A 21,378-nucleotide genomic window follows, 5' to 3' on the forward strand; every position below is an offset into this window, starting at 1 on the left:
GGGTAGTAAAGCTGTACTTGTAATTTTCCTTCCTCTATTTCTTTTTTAATTGGTCTGACTGGCCAATTGTCCATAAGATCCTAGTTAGCAGATGGAGTCAGGCTGCTGGCTGGAAGCCTTTTCTGAGGGGAGGTGGCTGGCTCCAAAAGGCTGAGCTGGAGCATCCCTCAGTCCCTTCTGCAGACTGAGATCTCTACAAACTCCTTTTCATCCTGAAGTTTTGCTTTGTTACCAGGTAAGACTTCACTCAATTCTCTTCCAGTTCCTTTGTTTCCAAACCCATGACAACAGAGCAAGGACACAGACTTATACCTCAACATGCAGCAGGGGGGACAAACATCCACCCTTTTCTATCCATCACCTTCCTTCTTAAAGGCACTGCTGCAGAAAATCAACAGCTTTAATGAAATCATAACTTAGAATTTGCAGATAAGGCTGAGAGAGTAGATGAGCAACTTAAAAGACACTGAAGAGGTGTTAAGGTACGCCCAAGTAAAGTGCTCTGAACACAACAAAGTCAAAGGTTAAAATTAAAAGCTGAACATGACACGGTACAGAAACACTGCAATGAATTCAAAACAAACTCAGCTCTGCCCTACAGAAGCAACATGATGCCTAGATCACAAACGTGTGGTTAGTGTTGGTTTGTCTAAGTCCTGGAAAAGATTCAAGTTCAACAGCTCCTATTTTCCTTTCCTTCAGGCAGGTCCTCAATAAAGCTTTCCTTCCTCATAGCTCCCTGCTTTCCCTTTAGTCCCTTCCTCCCCTTTCCCTGTACAAATTCCCTACTCATCTCTCATTTCCTCTGGCTCCTTGGCTGTCTGTCCTCCCAGCTGAGCAGACCTGGTATAACAGGAGGTTTTCTAGAAGTAACACTTAGTATTAATAATACATTCTGGTGTTATTTTCATAACACTGTTTAACTAACAGCAAAGGTCTAAAATTCCTTTTTGAGAAACTCACGAAAGGCTTACCCCCTTCCGAAACATCTGCCACCTGTTCTCAGTGGCACGGAGGCAATACACTGCCTTGAATTAAGACGAAGCTTTTCACAATGCTCAGCTTCCTCCTGCCTCAGAGAAACCTGCAGCCTGTGCTGTCAGGAGGCAGAGGGGAAACCCCTGCAGAGCGAGGGCACAGGGGCTGCGGCCTCTGCCTGTGGCCACAGCCCCATGGAGAACAATGGGAGACTGAAGCCATTGTGATAGAAGGCAGCCTGTGGAACTTGCTGGAGAAGATTACTCTTCAGCGTCTGCTGAAGGAGAAACTTTTGGTTACGAAGAATAATGGCTGTGACCATTAATCCTAGGGTGGGGAAAAAGCTCTTCAAATTCAGCCTGGGCATAAGGTTCTGTAAGCTCTAACAAAAGGGGGAGTTTGAAAAGCCAGGGTTATTGTCATAAAAACTACTGGGAACTAACTTTTTCTTCAAGGACTCATTTCTATAAATTAACTCAAGTTTTCAGACTAATTGTAATTCCTCAGGAAAAAAAAAATCTCTAATCAAAGAGTAAGTGCTATTATCCTGGGGATGATATGGTACATTTTTCACACGTGACAGAGGTTGAGTCCCTGATCTCAGTGCAAAAATCCAACTTTGCTGAATTATGAAGGCGTAAAGTGCGGTAGCAAAGTACAGAATAAAAGAGGACAATAGAAGCCTCTAGGTGAGGAACCCTTTAGGTCCTCAGGCAAAAGAACTTGCTGCAAGATGTCACAAGCCTTCAGAAATCATTTTCCAATTTGCTCAGGGCAAAACATCTTACACTGGATGTTGCCAGAGTACAAGTTTCCAGCACAGCATACCAGTTCCTCACTGAGTCCCAGTCAGCTGCCACCCTTAGCGATTCCACACCACTGGCGTGTAGAGGGTTTGCCACAAAAACCCCACAAGTAGAATAATTTGGATTAGCATGGATTGTCAACTCCATACCATTTAGCACTTCAGCATCTCTTACCAGTTCAAAAGGCCTGTATTGACCTCATGTAATTAATTCTGCCAATCACCCATATGTGAAGCAAGTCACTATCTTAGCTCCAGTTTTAAAAACAAGGAAGACTTGAATAAGGAAGCAGGGTGACAGACTAAAAGCCACAAATGAATTAATTTTGCTGGATTTGAGGCAGTTTCACATTTCCAAGCAACACAGTGTTGTTTTTTCACCTAGATCAGTCGTTTGCAATCTTTTTCAAGTTGCAAACCATTAGTACTTCTAATAACAGCATTAAGTCCTTAAAAATTTCAAGCAGAGCATAGAAAGTTGCTCTAGGTCATCCAGGAGCATGGATACTGCAGGCTGAAAGTTGCTGAATCAGACTGCCATGCCTTAGCTTATCACTGCATTTTACGAGCATTAAAGAGAACAGGGAGAAGCATGAAGCACCTATTTTCACGAAGGCTGTGATTTGAATTGCCTGCATGGCACACAAAAAGGCTGCTGGTTTTGCCAGCTGGTTCTGTCACCGACAGGTTATCGCTCAGCTTCATTTCCAGGGGGGTGAAAAAAACAGAAAAGATCAACCATCACTTATTAGTTTTCAAAATCCCAATCAATCTCCATAAATTACTCTATTTATCTTGGTACCGGAGAACACATCTGCCACGTCTCCATAAATCTCAACACATGCACTGCAATCTTGCCTGTCACTTGCTGTGATTTTAGTCTTCCTTAGGGCTGTAGCCCCCACTCACACAGGTAGCCTGCAGATGGTGGCACTTGTACACTAAAGGGGTCCCCAGCAGTGACCTTGCTGAGACACACCACCCCTAAAGTGCACATGCATCCATACATCAAAGCACCACGATCCCAAACACATTTCTGTTTAGAGTCCCAGGGTGTTCCCAGCAAGACCTGAAACTATTGCGACATCAAAAGAACATCCCATGAAACAGTCTTTAAAAGTGACCTAAAAAATTACCATGCCAAGCGAGGGTGCCAGGCAAGGAACCTACTTCCTCACCCTTGCTACAATAAAGCAACTAAGGATTATTTTATTTGGCTAGGTAAAAACAAAATAAAAATAAATAAAAGCACTTGTACTGGGTAAACAGGATTTTGCTACCAAAACCCTTCTGAAAACATTCAGTCTGCCAGGCAGGTTTAACTTACCCAGTATCCCAAAACCTATCGCTAAGAGACAGGCATCAAGTTTTGCTGATGAAACAGCAAGAAAATTCTTTTCTCAGGGATATCTGTGCAGCAGAATGATCAAAGAGGCCTTTCCCCAAAATATTTTCTGAAGATAATGGAAATAGGAAAGCTAAAAATTGTACGCGTTTATGTGTCTCTTCTTTTTTCAAAGTCACAAACTGAACATCGAGTTCTTAAAAGCACCTCTCATCTCTTAACACACACGCTCTACAAGGCCCATTACATTTGGCTGCATGCTCTGTTTGGACTAGACAGCTCCATTTGGGCCCATCACGTGTGTCTAACAGCAGAGCGGGCACGCCAGTAACAAACACCAGCACGTCCAGGTGCCCCTGCAAGGCTTTCACAGAACCAGCATTCCAAGTTTCTGAGTCTTCACATTTATGGAATTCCTTTCTTATTTTAGAGGCAAGAACTTGACTTTCTTTAGCTATAAAAGGAGAACAGAGGAGGAGACAGACAGGCAGACTGAGAGACATTAACAGAGGTCCCAAGGGACCAGGAGAACAGCCTACCCTCTGGCTTCGCAGCGTGACACCTGCAGACTTGAAATCAGGAAACTTGATGCCAGCAGTCTCAGGAACAGCCTGAAAGAGATCGAAACAGGATGTGTTGATGCAGGAAACACAAGGAACACAAGATTTCATATAGACACTATCTGAAGGGGAAACAGTTTCCTATGACAGAGAACCACCTGCCACAGCCACATGTCAGAGCTGAGGCAAGAGGAAAATCCCAAGCAATGGGATTCAGTGGGAAAATCCCAACCAATTCACTGAGGAAAATATTGCAGTTCAAGGCATCTTTGGAGAGCTCAAGCATTTTTGCTCGGTTGGTTTCATGTACTGCTCTACAAAGAGCCTTACATCCATCCACATAAGCACAAACCCCAATCCTAAATGGTATTCCTTATACTAACATATGCATATTTGCACAATAATATCCTTACGCAACTTGTGCCCATTTCACTGATCAAAACAGGCCAGAATCTCCCCAAATCTTGGCTTTTCACTGCAAGTCCTCTAAGGAATGAGGTGAGAAACCTCTGATCTGTACAGATATGAGCCCACTAATGAGGATGTAAGGACTCAGCCCCTCCGAGGAGGCCTGCTGTTATAGAGGTTTTGCCATTTGTCCAATTGTTAGACAGTTTTCTTTCTTCCTTCTTCACATTTTAAACATAGTAATACAAGAAGGCAGACTACTAATGCTGCTGCTAAATAATAGAGCATTTAGTTGCATTTCAACAAAATGGAAAAATCTAAATGAAATCCCTTTAAAATCTCCGCTGCTGAGCAACACACAAGGTGAGCATACTTCTAAATGATTAAACCAGCCTATGTGTAGGGCCCCACACACTGAATGGTGTGGGGTCCTCTGAACGGGCCAGCGACAGTCATGTTTCAATCCACGAATAGCCACAATCTCTGCAAAACACAGGCTCGGTCACACTTTTCCAAAAGGAAGAGTCCCTTCAAATCTCACGATTTCTTTGTAGGCATCATTCGCCTTGCGGCTCCCTCATTTCTCTGCAGAGAGGCTCGGCAGCTTCCCCTTTGTTCCAGAAAAGGCTGAGACAACCAGGGCTGCCCCAAGATCATAAGAGATGCTGAAGGACAGTGAGTCAATTCCTCAAGTTCCCTGCCAATGACTCTCACATCTCTATCAGCTCTCCCTCTGTCTTGGTCTTGAGGTGGCACCTTGCAAACCACTCTGCCAGGCCAGGCATTAAGATATTTTTTCCAGTTATCTATGGTCAGTCCAATAAATAGAGGCCCCAGAAAGAGATTTCTAAACATGACCATTGTAGAAAAAGTATTCTCTACCTAACAACAGGGCTCATGAACTCGTAAGGCTCACTTTGATCTTTGGTAGGATGTAGCCTCCCTGCTTGGATTATTAGAGACAAAGAAGGCTGCAATCAAAAAACAATCCTCTCTGCTTCCTCTGGATGAAGGCTGCTTTCAGACTCCTCGAACTCTGCCCCCCAGCCTGTTGCTGAACACTCTGACTCAAGCAGAGAGGGTAAATCAGCACCGTTGGCTTAGCCGAGACAACTCTGCCTGCACTTAGCGCATAAGCAATTAAATGGGTTCTTTTGCCTTGCGTGCCTGTACATGCTGTAAACGCTTCAACCTCAATTGACTCTTTGGTAAATGATTTTCCTTTGTTGAAATGATGCTGATGCAGCTCCCGATTCAAATTCTTAGTTAAAATGCAATTTTTTTCTTAACATTTCCCAGCTATAGTTGGTAATTGACTCCTAATGGACTCTGTCATGGTTGAAACGATGCTAGTGCAACAACAGAAACTGCTTCTCTGCCCACCCTGGCATGCCTATCCACTAGGTGCCTGCAGACAGGCACCAGCCCATGGGCAATATTCAGGGCTGGACCCCCTCACCTTGGCATCCTCAGCATTTTTCCAGCCCTATTCTCCATCACCACCCTTCTTTTCTCTACCACCACCACCACCGAGTTGATTTCTTTAGAGGGAGATATGCCAGCCACGGGTGAGCTTTACTAGATCAACCCTCATGGGAATGGTGTCCAGTGATACTATATTCATTAGGAGTAGGAATAATATGTCTTTTTAAAAAGCATTTTAAGGAAGTGGTGGCCAGTAGGTACACTTCATCTAGCAATTATTGTCTAGCATTCACTGCCTCTCTCCCCTCTCTGCAAAGACCCTTTTGGAGGAAAATGACACAAATGCTCTCTTTTCACAAGGTGGAGGTACAGGAATTCTCAGGGACTCACTGGAAATATCTGAGATTTTTTAACAGCCATTTCCTACTGAAGGTGCTGAATTTAATTCAGTCCATGCTGCCTTCTTTCCAGAAAGGGACATTTAGGTAACGTCAAATGTGAATTGAAACCTGTGTTCTGGGCTCCTTAGACTTTAGCTTGGCTCAGGGAGAAATACGAAGCAATAAGCCCCAGAACGCAGGATTTCCCCCAGCAGGGCTGCTCTGACCACGGCTGAGCATCAGGAGAGGGGCATCTACTGAGCGTGGGAGACACTCCTGAGACCCAGGAGTGGGGAAGGAAAGGGAAACCTGGACTAGAAAAAGAAGGCAGTTGAAAGACAACAGTTTCATGGCACAACCCTGCACAGCAGTAGCAGAATACACTTGGGAGAAGCAGAGAGACAGATGCTTCTCCCTGCCATGAGGCATGAATGGCTGGTACCATTTCATCCCATTTCTCGGGAATGGAAAGGGAAACAGGACTTAAACCAGTATTTTTCAAATGGGAGAGAGACAGAGAGCACACCAGAGGCCTCTGACAATTGCTGCTTTAGACCATTCTGCCTTCCCAAAGACTTAACCGAAAATGCATCTGCCAGAAGGCAGCCAGCAGCCACTCCCCTCAGAAAAGCTGAGGGCCTGATCCCACTAGGATTGTTGAAGGAAAAACGGAGCCAGAGCACAAAGCGGGGGGGGTAAAAAAGGGAAATCTTTACAGGCTTCTCTGTCTCCTTTTTCTGTGGCAGTTTCTTCTTGGGAGCCTTGCGCTCCGCACGTCTCTGCTCAGTGGTGGTGTCAGCAGCTGTGATGAGTTTCTGCAGGTCTTGGGTTCTCTTTTCTCTCTCTTTCTTCCTCGTTTCAATTTTGCGGAGCTCCTGGATGAGGTATTCTTCTTCTGCCACCTGCAGACCAGAGCACGGAAAGGCAATCAGAGCATCAGTGGAGGCCTAGCAAGGCAAGGGGGCCATCTACCGATATCAGCTCTGCCCTGGGCCACCCTGGGAATGCCGTGAAGCTGCCCTGCCTAATATCCTGCAGAGCACTTGGATTTGTGGAGCCCGTTATCTTCCACAGCCTTATCCTGCATCCATGGCAAGGCCAGTCTACAAACTGGCAATTACTGTGTGACAACAACCCTTCAGCAGCATCCACAAGTGATCAATCCCTCCTTCAGACAAGGGAGTCAAGAGCACAGACAGGTAAAAAAGTCCAAATAGACTGTAGTTGCAAATGCAGTGCTGTGAAAAACTGGCTCCCCTCCCCAGACACAGCATGTAGAACCTAGAGCAGCTATGCCTGGTATCAGCACACGTGTCAATGTGGGAAGGACAAGCAGAGTCATTACATGTGTGAACTTGTCATTAGTGGGAACTACTCACAGAAAAGGATGTTCTCCCCCAGCCTTTGGGGAACACAGTTCCTTAACCACTAACCCCTGGGACCATCACACAGCTTCAACAAAGAGAAGGAGAACTAAACATACAGATTTACAGTCTTTGATGTTCTCTGGCAAGATTTTTACTCTTAAGGAAATAATTCTCTTCCCGTGGGTCTCAAGGACCCATAAGGACACTGATCCTGAGAATTAGTTTTTATTCAGAGGACTAGTACAGTGTCACAGAGAAGGTGTTGGCAGTTGCCAGAGACCATAACTCTGCTCAGCTCGCCCTCTCTCCTGTAGAGCCAGATTTCTCAGTTATTGTCCTTCTGTATCCCTTAAAAGGACGTGAACTCAACAACAAAAGCAGTACTTAAGTGTTGCTCTTCTCTTACTTAGCCAGTGTTTCTCTTTCCCACCCTCTGGCCTATTTCATCCACCTACTGATGCAGTTTATCACAGATATTTTGGAGCAGTGATGCTCTCTTGCCCAGGTTACCTGCTCTGGTGTCCTGTTGTACAGCCTTTCCAGTTGTTCCTTCCTTCGCCTCTCATGGCCAGCATCGAAGACTGGGATTTTCAGGTCTGTGCCCGGAGCAGCACGAATGTTAGCCAGCTTGGCACAGATGTGGTAATATCGTTCCTTCAGGTCCTCCACTGATCTTTTCTGCAGAAGACATTACAGGAGAGCAACATTATGAAAGAACCAAGCAAAATCTCATGCAGTAGCCACCTAAGGAACACTGGCTGAAGGATGTCAGGTTGTGTATAAGACACAGTGCTTAGGAGGAGCCTTGCCAGTCCCAGCAGAACCAAAGGGAAATGGAAGTCTCTCAGTGAACTGCGTCAATTAACTGCCATGGGTTCATAGCTACTGCTTTAAACACACCCACCAGAGGGTCCAACATTACAGCGAGGGTACAGACAATACAGCAGAGAAGCAGCACTCCCAGATAAAAGGATACAAGGAGAGTTGTCTTGAGAGGAAAAAAAAACTGTGAACAGGAAACTGTGACAAATGTACTGGAGATATCCTCTGAGCTGCTCCAGACAATGGCTATTCAAGCCACAACCGAGAAGGTATCAACTGCCCATTGTTACACAGAGTCTGAGCTGTGTTCCCTCACTCCAAGCACCAAAGGTGTTTGGGCTGCCCAGCTGGGCAGACTCCTGTTATTCCACTTTGCTACAGGCTCTTCACATGAGCCTTTCAGAGGGCAACAAAACCGCCCAGCATTTGGAGATGTTCTGTAGGAGTCACATCACTCCCCTGTTTCACCAGGAGGCACGGAACCAGCAGTTACAGGAGATTTAAGATCACGACATCAGGGTCACATCTTCAGACCACTGATGGTCCCTGCTTCACAGCAGAAAGGACAGAAACCTGCACCAGGTCAGATGACAAGTCAGGAGCAGCATTAGGGAAAAATCTGTATCCCCAGGGACCATTAAGAGATCTTTCTCCCAAGGCCCATCATGCTCAGCTAAACAAACTCCCCAGCTGCCTTATCTTCGAGAAACGAGTTATTCTCCTGGCAGGGACAAACCTAACTTTCTAATAAAACACAACAGGGAATAAGCACAAGTCACAGTGGATTTAATTACAAACAAAGCAAGCAGCAATGCCCTGTGCTGGAAATTCAATAGTCCTTGCTGCCAATAATTCATTATTTTCCCCTAATTAAGTTGATATAAAGGGTAATTAGGTATTTGCAGCACAGCAAGCCCTGCACATGCCATAGCAGCAGGTTGCTAGCAGCACCTTGGCCTCTGGGACTCACCTTGAACTGCTGGTGATCATAGCGGTCATGAATCACCACAAAGCGCAGATCAAAACGCCGAGCCAGGTCAAAGAGGTGGTCTGTCTCAGCTTTGGTCCACGCATCATCATGGAGATACATCTGGTACTCCTGCTCCGAGTAGACAGGCACCTGCACTGTCTATGTAGAGACAAGAAAAACACAGTAGCTCTTGCAGCATCGTCCTTCTCAGTACCAGCTGGTAGGGGCTGAGATACTTGAGCCAAGAACAAGAGCAGCACGCTGACAAGAGGCAGCTGCCAGGACCCTGAGCAGAAACACAGCAGAGCAGGTAGAGGACTCGATAAGGAGCAACATGTGGTCTCAGGGCCACAGACATGACATTCTGGGGAGCCTCGCAGGAACTACCGCCTGGGAGGTTGAAACCTATTTCAGGTGGCTGACACAGAGGTCAACAACACAGATCCTGACAATAGGTTTCAAAATCATCAAGCTGACTTGATAGTGAAACCAAGGTTCTGACAACCTCCCTGCATTCCTCCCATGCAGCAGCACCTGTAAGTTGACATAAACTGCTCTGACAGTCAACTCTTTACTTGGACTGGGACATGATCTCTTATACAGGATGAACAGGAAAGGCAAGAAGCCTTTAGCACCTCCTGCTTTGATACACAACCCAGCTGTTTCATGTTTGCTGCAGACACTGCTGTGAAGATCTGAAAGGCTGGCTGCTGTATAACTGAGGGTCATAAACTTGGCAAACAACTTTGTCCGTCCCTTCCTCATCCACCCGTTCTACAGCAGAGCCAGAGACTCACATGACAGTCCAACTCTCCGACTGTCCCAGGTGCCTAAAAGGCCAAACTCACTCCACTGTCCCCAGCCTGGAATTGCTCTGCAAGGGCTCTGATCAGGACGTGAGTGTCACATGAATACTAAACAAACAGTAAAAATACTTACTGTATTAGGGGAAGTCCTAGCACATGGTAAAGCAAAAGTGCAAACAAGCCCATGCTTTCCTCCTTTACACCCTTTCACTACTCCTGCAGCTGAAATTTGCTCAGCCTGAGAAGGTCCTGCCTCCACAGGAAAACGGTGTGTGTGTAAGCAGCACACATGCTTAAGCACCTATACGTCCTCCAGAAATGTCATCCTCATAAACTCCATACAGACCGGAGGAGCGTTTCTGAGCCTCCAAACCAAAGCCTCGTTAGGTCTCCTGCCTTTTGTCCATCACTGAGATAAAGAAGCATAAACTGAAGCATATCTCCTGGGGACATACTGCACCTCAACCTTTAAGTACCACTTCCACCAGAAGCACCATCCTATTAGGCACCGTAACAATGCCCTATGTAGGGCACAAAAAAATTTTAAAAACTCTAGAGTAGCTTACATATATAAAAAGAGCCAACAGGGCCCTCTGCAGAGGATGGAAGGGAAGGCGGCAGATGTCATGTCAGAGAACAGAATGAGACAAGAACAAAGAGCACTCCCCCAAACACTTCCTCAGCTCCTTTCATGGCTGCTCAGGTGCAAACTGCTAAGAAATGAGAAGGTGAGAATTCATCAGATGGGAAGCCTGAGCAACCATGGGGTGGCTATAAGTTCAAGTACAACACAGCCCAGAAAATGGAAATATGACCCCCAGAGAGGGATTTCCAGCAGAAATTGGCAGGGTTTCGGCTGCACCACAAGACCTCGCTGGGGATGCCAACTATAACTCTACTGACCCATGTTCAGGAAAGATGAACTGAAATGGGAACAAGTACAGAGAAGAGCAACAAGGATGAGTAATGTGGTGGGGAGCTTGTCTTCCCACCGCAGATTGGAAGAAAAAGGAGCCTGGCAAAGGAAGTCTGAAAGGGAATCTGACTGCAAGCTTCAAGTATGCTAGGTGGAATGAAAGGAATAACCAAAGGATGAAAAGAACAACTGAAATAAGGACAAAGAAATTGGCTTGCACATAAATGCCAATTTAACATGGAAAATTTAACCTGGAAATGAGAAATGGAGCAGAGACAGTCTGGAACAGCTTTCCAAGGAAGCACAGGGGCAGGAAAATCCAAGTGCTTTTCAAAAGCAACTTGATCAGTTTATGAAAGGGACTGGCTGCTTCAGGATCTGAAAGAGCCAAGAGAATGATTCAACGGCCCAGAAAATCCCTTTCAGTCCTATATCTCATACTACAAACTCACACAGTGATGGGTATTAAATTAGATGAAACTGCTCAGGAAAGATTCTGGAGACATAAAACAGTTCTGTGAAAATATCAGTACAATGTCCAGCACTGGTGAAAAGACAAACTAAAGACTAAAAATGATCAGGGAAAAAAACAAAGACACACAGCCAGTGTACAAACCTGCCACGCTTCCATAAGTGAAATACAAATCCCTAGTCCACCCATTTCAAAATAAAGGATATTTGAGAACAAGGGTGACACAGGGCATGGAAGGGCAGATGTATGTCAAATTATGGAAAACACAGTACATAGCAAGGACAATTTACTACATCATGTAACACAAGATCTCGGGGGGACCACATGAAACACCAAGGCAACAGCTGACAATGAACAGAAGAAAGGACGTTTGCACACCATACAAAATGAACCCGCAGAACTCACTGGGATATTCACAAAACAGCTTTCTGCCCTGAATGTAGCCAGCAAGAATTATTAAACGCAAATTCCAAGTTAAGAAATCCTTAAGTCAAAGGCCAGCAGAAACTAAGAAAAAATTATCTATATTTGCCCCGTTCTGATGCTCTTTCTCTAAGCCTTTGCTAATGGTAGCCAGAAACACAACATCAGCTGAGACAGACTTTTGCTCTGACACCAGTGAAGCTGCTTTTATATTCCTATTTCACACCCGGGATCAAGGCTCAGTGTACACTGTTAAATCAAAGTTTACATTTTGGATTTCATAAAGACGAGGGATTTGTGGGGGAGACTGGGAGCAGAGGGAAAAGGCAAAGCAACTGGGCAGTGATGCGGGAGACAGGTTAAAGAGCTCCAGTGACCAGCAGGATAAACCACATGAAAATGGACTTGTGCCAATGGGAGTAAGGGATTCGGGTAGAGGTATCAAGTATGTGAGAAGGAAGCCTCAGAAGAGTCTGGAAAAGTAAATAAAATTCCTCTGACATAGCAAATATCTGCAAAACTACTAATCGGTGCAAAACTAGCCTCTCAACCACAGATCCACAAGGGTAACAACTTACTCCTAATATTACGTCATTGTACATGTGCAGATGGCAGCACTCTGTACCACTAATCTAAAGGTTGCAGCCTTGCTGAAGGCTCTTCTGTCTGTCAATTCACAGTACATGATAAAGTTAAGGAAAGAAGAATCATATAATTACAACCCATGTGTGGTCCCCTCTGATAAACTCAGCTGAACTCAGCCAAAAACTGTAACAGCAGTAAAGTCTTAGAGACAATTACACTCCCAAAGGTTCACTCAGACAGAGAGATAGGTGCTTTGAATGAGTCACGCTTCAGACTTTCACCCCAGACATCAGAGAGGAGATACCACAGGAGGCTCTTACCAATGTCCCAGCAAGAGGAAAAGCATCAGAGCTTGAGCCTTCTAACATACAAGGTCAACCAAGCACTTAACTCTGCAGGAAGCCAGGCTTTGTTAGAGCTGATGCTCTGTGGGTTACAAACTTAAGATGTTGTATACACTTAGACACAAGCAGAGCTTTTGTGGAATCGTGTTAGCACACACAGGTCTTTTTCCCCTTCAGATTTGCATCATGAAGGAAGTTACATTACGGAGGCACCCTAACTCTCTCCTTTCCTAACTCTGGCAGTCCTAACTTCAAAATATAAATCCTGATGTAGTTTTCTTTGTGCATACACATGAAAGTCCCAATCACCCAAAGCAGACACATCTGGGACAAAAGACAGGAGATTACAACAACACATTGTGACAATTTAATAAAAGACGCAAAGAACAGGGTACTGCAACACACTGATACCACAGCAGCAGTTTCAGAGGGAATGCAACGCAATTCAGCATCTGTTCTGGAATCTGGCCAAGAGGCTGCAAGACAGCTTTTTGGCCACAAAGCTCAAGCAATTTCTTTCATGTTGGGCAAAATAACAAGACTTATGACTTAACATCTCATCAAGAATAGAGTATCTTTTACTACCCAGAGCCTATAATCAGGGGGAGGATGTTGTTAGGAACGGAATTAGATGGGAGAGTGCCTCCTTACCAAATCAATGACTGCAGATCTGAAACACAGGAGGCTCCAGGAAGCTCTGAATGCAAACTGAGTGAGCCCACTTAGCCTGAATGACTTGGAGAACATCACAGTCTGTCATCACATGGCTACAGGCCGTGCTGCAATTTCAAATGCAATTGCCAAATCTAAATCAGCCTTCACTTGTTGAAAGAATTGACTTCCTGTCTGGACATTCAAGAAGCTGACCAAAGGATATTTCCAGCTGCAATTTACACGCTTTTGTTTGAAAGTGCTCCCACTTACTTTATTGAACCTGGCAAAAGGGTAGTCCTTCCCTTCCTCTGCTGCTCTCCTCCAGTGGTAGAACATTGCTCCATCTTTTCTTGCTGGGTTGGTGAAGGGCATCCACTTCCAAGGCCGGACTTTCTTGGACCCCAGTTTTGCTTTGACTGTTCGATAACCCTGAGTTGTATCACTTGGCAGCAGCGGAGGTGCATCCCTGAGGCAGAGAAAAGCACCAGCTGACAAGAAGCAAGAAGGAGCCCAGCACAAACCCAAAGAGATTTCAGACTCAGAGTGCGATCAGTCTCCACAATGTTTAGGGTGGAAAAACCTGAGTTTAAGGTTTATTGCAGGCTTTGCACTTCCCAGAGTGTAATCCTTCCCACATCAGAGGACAGAATACACAGCATGGATGGGTTTGAATAGAACCATCTGGAAAGCAAACTATGCAGGAGACAAGGGGGCAAGGGTACAGTCCATAACAAGCTAACTACAGGCTGCAGCAGAAATAAAAGCAGGTGCTATTCCCCATTGCGATTAAAAGAGAATTACATACAGAAGGGTAAGAACACTGCCTTGTGTGCACTAGACTGTTGTCCCTGTACCTCATTCATATCCTGCGCAGAGCAAACCCCTCAAATTTAAAAGAGAGAAGATGAGTGTCTAAGAGGGAAAGGCACAAGCACGGGCCAAGCACAAAGGGGAATCAACCTGGGAAGTGAGACTGCCCATTGTTTCCAGAGGATGCTGCCTTGCCACCAAAAGCCCAGGCTACCCCGCAACCTGCACAGATGACCACAAGCTCTTACTTTTTGTCAGAGTAGAGAAGCGCATAAACTTCTCGGTGCATTCCTTCCGGTCTCTTAAATGTCAACGTTTCTGAAGACTTCTTGGATTTTTTCTGAAACAAAAGAATTGCATTTTAGATTCAGAAGTAGCAGTCCCTGAGGGACCATTAAACTACATAATCTGGCGCCCTGTGATGGTTTTCACTTTTATCTGGTTTTAGACACCTTGAATTTCTCTAAGAAAAAGTGCCTGTTCCTGGTGGGAGACACAGACAGACAAAACGTGCCCACTTCCAGTGATAGCACTCCCCAGTACTCAGACACTTGCTGTTGCTGATAACACACGCTTCAATTCCAAGCCGAACGAACATCTGGCTGTAGCTTTCAGGGGCCTAAGGCCACTAAGCCTTTTTTTACTAAGTAAGCACTGTCCTCAAGTGAAGATATTAATGTGGTTAATTAAGTGATTCTTTACCTTTTCAAGAAGATAGTAAGAAACGTCTTCCCACCCTCTCTTAGTTTTTGTCACTTTGTTCTGCAGCAACTTCAGTTTTTACCAGTTGTGATCAAGCCCTTGCAGTAGCCTCATGTCAAAACCACTTGAGGACATACAGAGCAAACCCTCATTCCTGCCTCTGCTCTCCCATTTATACAGGAAATAATTTCTTTTTACGTAGTTTCTCCATAGTAGGAATTCAGTGCAGACAATGCAATCTGGTCCCTACACCCCTGTCAGAACTGATGGTTTCTAAGACATGTTCCACCTCATATCACATATACAAGTTTATAAAGTAATCGGCTTTGGGTTCAGGTAAATACAGGAACAGCCACACTAACGAGGAAGATTTGTTTAAGTGGGCCAAGCTTACTGAGTAGTCCAGAGCATTTGGTCTAACTGTACCATTTTTGTAACTACTAGCCATGTCACTACTTTTAAGTACTTGTTTACCATATCACTACCAACTTTTAAATCCTAATATTTTGCAGCAGTAAAACTAACACTGTATCATAAATTGCGCTAAATCTATATGGTCAACTTTAGCAAGCAAATTCAAAACCCCATTAAAAAAAAAAAATCAGTTTGGACTACAACTACTTTCCATAAAACTTTGTGACAGACATCCATTACATTAGCACTTTTTCACTCCTAATCAAACACCTTTCTCCTGGTGTGTCCACCACTTTGCCCAGGAGCAACGTAAGGCCAAGCAAAGCAGTTACCCCCAGGTCACCACACACCCTGTTTGAACACACGCTTCTGGAATTCCCCCAAAGTTCTCAGATTTATTAAAAGTTAATATCAGCAGGTCAGAGATCACCGCAGACAGCTCTTTTAGGAGTTGAGAACAAATTACTTGGTCCTGCTGAATTAAATGTTTTTATGCCTAGTAATTTTTATTTTAATATTCTCAGTCACTAATGGACTGGAAAGTACTTCATGGTTCTCTTGTGATTTAAAGACATCAATCTGTTCCTTTTCTAATTGAGAACAGATCTATTTCCTGAGCAAGTGTTCTACCGTTATTAGCAATTTTGTTCTCTCCATGCAATAATGGCTTATACCTTTGGTTTCATTTCATCTCTGTACTTTGTAGACATCCAGAACGTTTCACTCACGGCTGCAAGCAGCCTACTGCACTCCTCCCTAAACCTCTTACTCCACCACCCCTTCTTCTCTCTTTCCATTAGACGGGTGAATTTGATGAGAAACCCATATTATTCTCTGCTGCAAAAGAGAAACAGCCAGCCACCAGTTCTCCTTCAGGTCTCTGCCCGCTAACAGACGAACGCATCTAAATCAAAGAACTTGCAACTCCAAACACTTGGCAGCACAAAGTCACAGGCTGAATCCAGGCAACAGGCTGCTCACCAGCCACACTACCCAGCAACACAGCTGAAAAACTGCGATTTTAACGTTTCAACCTTTGAATCACTGAAGCACATCAGTTTCCCATTACACCAGTTGTACTGTGTGTTCTATCTCCAGCAAGGCAGTCATGAAACCACGGCGCTTCTCTTCAGAGACAAACACACCAGTGGAGGCAAGACAAGACACTCAGGAAGTACTTTCAGAGATGGGGTGGTCCTGTGTTGGTCTTTTGTGAAAAAACAATACACAGGTTTTACTTCAAATCAGACCATCTCTGTACTGGCATGCTCCTGGGGACTTCAGCTCCCCCACCTCATTTCCAAGCAACTCCTGTCTCATAACTACTTGTGAATTGACCTCCCCAACGTCTTGCAAAGCATGGGAAAGCCAAGACATAGCCCAAATTTAAAATATAGAAGCCAACAACATACTGTAGCATATTACCACACAAAACATAGCATGTGACGGCATATATCCTTAACATAGCTTGCCCGCATTCCACAGGAAACAGTTCCAGTTCTCCCAAAGCCCAGGCACACACCTTCCCCACACAGGCACTACTCGCTCTCATGATTTGAAAACATCCTACTGTTCAAACAAGTCAGAAAACTTTTTTTCATTCTAAAACAGGACTATGTTACATTATTTCCAGCTGCTTGGGAGCTAGATGATAAACACACTTCTTTCTTACTCCACAAAACAGAAATTTTTACAGATAGCTGAAAATGTCCTGGGGCCAGGCCTAGTTGACCAGGACACCACTTACACAGCTGCAGCTTAAATATCATCCCACATGCCACAGCACAGTTAACTAAGAACATCAGGAGCCCAGGAGCGGGGCCCTCCAGGAAGCCCCAAAATAAACCAATGTATGAACATGCTTTATTCCATCATTTTTCCAATATTCACCCCAAACACCACATGTAAGGTCAGTCAATGCTTAGAAAACAAGCGGCGGCCCCTTAGGGCATGGCAGTTCACCTTATCCGAGTTGATGATATCTTTTTTGTTGATGGTGCCTGTGTTCTCCGACTCCACGCCGCCGAGCTCCAGGATGTCCCGCACGTCTGCACCCGTCGCCATCTCTCCGCCTGCCCAAGGGCCTCGCCCGCCGCCGACCCGTCCGTCCCCTCCAGCTCTGGGGGGAAACAGGGGCCGGGGTTAACGTGCACGTCCCGCGGGGGCTGTCCCGTACACACGCAAACACGCATGTGTACATACACACGCGTATATGGACATACATACACGGATACACACACGTATACCGACATGTACACACACACCACAAACCGCCCCCCCCTCAGGCCCAACAACGGGGCCTTGTACCCGGTCGGTCCCGGGGGCCACTCAGGCGAAGCCCGCGGCCCGCAGCCCCACGGCGGGGTCCCGGGAAGCCCGCAGGAGGACGGTCGGGACGAGGTGTCGGCGCGGGGACCCCGCAGCCCCGCGTCCAGCCGCTCCCGCGCCCACTCACCCGCGCCGGCTCCGCAGCCACCGGGACGGTGCGACCACCACAGCGGCCCGGGCAGCGCCACTTCCGCTCCCGCCGAGAGGCGCCCGGAAGCGCCCGGAGCCCTTTGGGGGTCACACCGCGGGATGAGCGGGGATGCGGATGGCGAGTCACCGGTTCGCGCCCCACTCCCGGCAGGTCTCGGCTGTCCCGGGGCCGGCGCCGCCGGAGTTACGTCCCCTGCAGCGGCATCCAGACCCGCCCGAGGCCGCCGTACATCCTTCCCCACGCCGGGCGAAGAGCCCGCTGCAGGCGGAACTCGCTCCCGCGCCAGGAGGTGGCAGCACAGCCGTAGCCGGGCTGGGCTCGACGATGTCCCCGAGCCTGGCCCGGGACACCCCCGCAGCTCAGCCGGGGGTCGTGTGCGGGATCGGGGGGCTGCAGGGCGCCCGCAGCCTCCCAGGGTGCTCCCAGACTCGCTCCCCCGGTTACCCGAAGCAACGAGCTGGGGATTCCCATTCCCCTGGTGAAACGGAGAAATAAACTTAACAGCAATTATACTGTTAAGTGCCATTCTTTACTTTATCAGTGCTGGGGAGCACTGGGGATCATCCTCTGTAAGCGCTCCAAAGACTGGATGCTCTTGCGTTGCTTATATTCACATAATTATTACATATGCATTACTATTTTTGAAAATTTTGCCATACATCTATACTAAGAAATAATGTTAATTGTAATTGTTTAGTTTCTTACTTAAAATACATCTATTAACTATTAGTTAAATATAAACTAAGCTCTCTGCTTCTAAACAATGTGTAACTTAATCTTCTGTCTCCTGCTTGTCATGCAGAAGGACCTAAAACTTGAAAAATATCCCCTCATTTTGCAGGTGGTCAGAAAGCGTTTATCTCACATCAGTTGGTTAATGACGAGTATGTCTTTCATAACTTAAATACAGTACACATTAATTTGGCAGCTTCTCTTCACTGGGGCCTTGGTGGCGGGTCGCTGCGCTCAGCTGGGGACACCGGGGCAGGGCTGGGGCAGGCGGGCTGCCCCCACCCCATGGCACGGTGCCGTAGGGCAGCTCAGTGGCGGTGCCCGCTGTGCCCATGGTTTCGGGGCCAGACCCTCGCAGAACTCGTGAGTTTTCCCACCTCCTCGCTGGGTGCCGAGGCGCTCGCTCTGTCTGTCGCACCCTCTCCCGCCGGCAGCGAGCGAGCCGTGCCAGCTGGCCACCGGCCAGGCGGGCGCCGCACCACGGGGCACGTTTGGGCTGCCCGGCCTGGCTTCGTTTTACAAAGCATACACCTCTCGCCTTCACACTTGGCAAGGAAACCCTCCTGAAGCACTCCACAGCCGCAGAGCTTACCTGGGGCCACGGCAGCCAGGAGCGAAAGGTTTAATAATAGGACTCCCCTGTTTCCTCTTCCCTGGAGGAGGAAAGAGAGGTGGGAATGGGGAAGGGAGGGGAAACAGCGGTGTGGGGCCAGGAGGGACCTGGAGAAACCACCTTCCCACTGCATCGGGGTAGGAGCAAGGCTGCCTGGTGGAGGTTTGTCTGAAGCAGAAGGTTTCAGCACAGAGATGCATGGGGATGTGCCAGCCACCTCACACAGCCCGGGAGAGGGGTGCCCCAAAGGGATCTCTTCTGTGCAGCAGCCCCAAGATGAGCTGAAGCCCACTGTGCTGGGGATGGCTCTGGCACACAGCCGCTCAGCACCAGCCAGGCTGTGCTCCCGTTACCACCATTCTGCACGGACCGGCATGTCACCTCTGTAGCAGGACCCAGCCAGAGCGCCCCAACAGGGGCTGGTAACATCCTTGGAGTGTCATCTATTGTTCCCAGGAACCATGTAACTCTTTTTCTGTCCCTTCCCACACTGCCAGGAATGGCTTTTACCATCCTCCCACAAGGACAGAGCCAGGCCCCATGTTTCTACTGTCCTGTCTGTTTGCTGTCAGCTCTGCCATGTCCACCCAAGCCCTATCCTCATGAGCACATATGGCCAGTTCTCATATTTTGTAGCATCTTTCCTTCCTCCCTTGCCATGCTGGCCCAGAGGTGTTGTCCATGCTTCCCCAAGGTGGGTCTGTAGAGGGAGACAGGGCTTTCCCAGCACTGCCACCTTCTGCCATTGTTGACACTGTCACCTCTGCTTTGCCTGCCTGGCACTGCTGCTCCAGGGAGAGCTTTGTAAGACCAAAGAGGACCTCACTCTTCGCCCCTCACTGGTAGGTCATTCACAGCCTGTTCACGTTGATAACCAGCGCTTACAGAAAGCACAACCAGTCTTGAAATAAAATCCAGAGACAGCTGGCCATTTGGTGTCCTTGAGTTTTGATATCCCCTGCTTTTAGGCCTGACTTGCTCAACCCGAACTCCCAGCAGGACTCAGCCCAAGCTCTGCTCCAATGCAGGGTGATCAACTCCTCTTCAACAATCCAAGCCCGTGGAATGTTTTGAGTCCCTCTTCCCAGGTTAGCAGCTTTTTAACCTCATTAAAGGTGGAGATTGGGGGCAGCTGAGCTTCATTATTCACAGCCCACCTCCCCCACACCTCTGAGCATGGGTGTCACTGTGGGGCTGTGTCCCACCAGGAGCTGTATGGACCTGAAATCCAAACACATTAGCTGGGTGCTTCTGCTAACATGATCAGCAGCACAGCAATTAGCACTGCCTTCAAAGGCACCCAAGACATATTGTTTCTGGGCAGCAAACCCTGCATCCTGAAGCTTGCACAGCCTTCAAAGAGCAAAGGGGCACGGCTGGAGTCTTTGGTCAGCCTGCACACACCTGGTCCATCCTTGGGAGTCCTGCATGGGGACATGTGCCCAGGTCTGTCACCTCCCCAGAGCATGGGCGTCTTGTCTTCCTGGGCACAGAGAGAGCCCAGGGGATGCAGTGGGTTGGGAAAAGCCAGAAATGGCAGAGGGCTCAGAGCTCCTGTGCCCCATGACTTTGGCAGTGGTCAGGAACACAGCCAGCATCACTGTCCTGCCACTGCAACCCCATCACCCACCTCCTGCTATCCTGTGCGCACAGGATACCAAGCGTGGGTGACCTCGCTGCCACTCATCAGCTAAGGGAGGTCAGTCCCCCCACATTTAGCCTGGCAGGAGGGCACCACTGGTCCCCTCCCAGCCAGCAGCCCGCACACCCCGGAGTCCTGGGGGAAGGATGCTACTTGTGCCCTTTCCCCGTGCCCTGGCTGCCAGGCATGGCCGAAGGTGGCCCCAGGCCAGAGGTGTGCGTGCCTCCAGCCCAGGGCTCAAGGTGTGCGTGTCTCCCAGCCTGGCACCAGCGGAGGAGGACAAGTGCAAACACTGTGGCCAGTGGGGTGGGAGGAGGTTATCTGGGGCCCAGCAGTGGAAAAACTCTCGGTGTGTGACTAAGGCATGATAGCACCAGGTGTGGGTCCCGGCAGGGCGAGCGAGCCAGGGAGTTATCGCTTCCCCATGGGTTCAGGTGCCTGAAGCCAAATGTTTCCTAAGGGTGCGGTGACAACCACAGCCACAGCCCCGTTATCATGGTGCCTGGCCCACCCCACGTAATGCAGATGTGGGGGCTGCCTGCTGGACCTTCCCCCCATGTCAGGGATGGAACACTTTCCACTGTCCCACTGGGAGAGGGGACACCAGCCCTGAGAGCATCCTTCAGCAGGGACACCTTGGCCCAGGGGAGCCAAGCTCCCACCTCACATTGCAGCAAGGAAAGGTCTGTGTCAGCCCCTCCAAGCACCCCTAAATCCTCCATTCCA

The 21,378-nt window shown here is 47.7% G+C and overlaps 1 protein-coding gene across 2 annotated transcripts in view; it reads right to left on the minus strand.

Moving 5' to 3' along the window:
* The window catches only part of DMAP1 (DNA methyltransferase 1 associated protein 1), a 30,881-nt gene extending 13,084 nt beyond the window's left edge, over positions 1-17,797 (minus strand). Inside the window, exons 1-8 of one of the 2 annotated variants that reach the window (XM_082054875.1) lie at positions 17,642-17,797; positions 17,149-17,305; positions 14,319-14,410; positions 13,531-13,726; positions 9,061-9,219; positions 7,779-7,946; positions 6,618-6,803; positions 3,668-3,739 (exon numbers count right to left, since the gene is read on the minus strand). In XM_082054875.1, coding sequence (XP_081911001.1) covers positions 3,668-3,739; positions 6,618-6,803; positions 7,779-7,946; positions 9,061-9,219; positions 13,531-13,726; positions 14,319-14,410; positions 17,149-17,250 — 975 coding nt within the window. In that variant the 5' untranslated portion in view covers positions 17,251-17,305; positions 17,642-17,797. The other variant, XM_082054876.1, reaches the window with a different exon arrangement.
* Positions 17,798-21,378: the final 3,581 nt, after the last annotated feature.

The sequence above is a fragment of the Streptopelia decaocto genome (assembly GCF_964273445.1).
Source record: "Streptopelia decaocto genome assembly, chromosome: 5".
NCBI classification, from domain to species: domain Eukaryota; kingdom Metazoa; phylum Chordata; class Aves; order Columbiformes; family Columbidae; genus Streptopelia; species Streptopelia decaocto.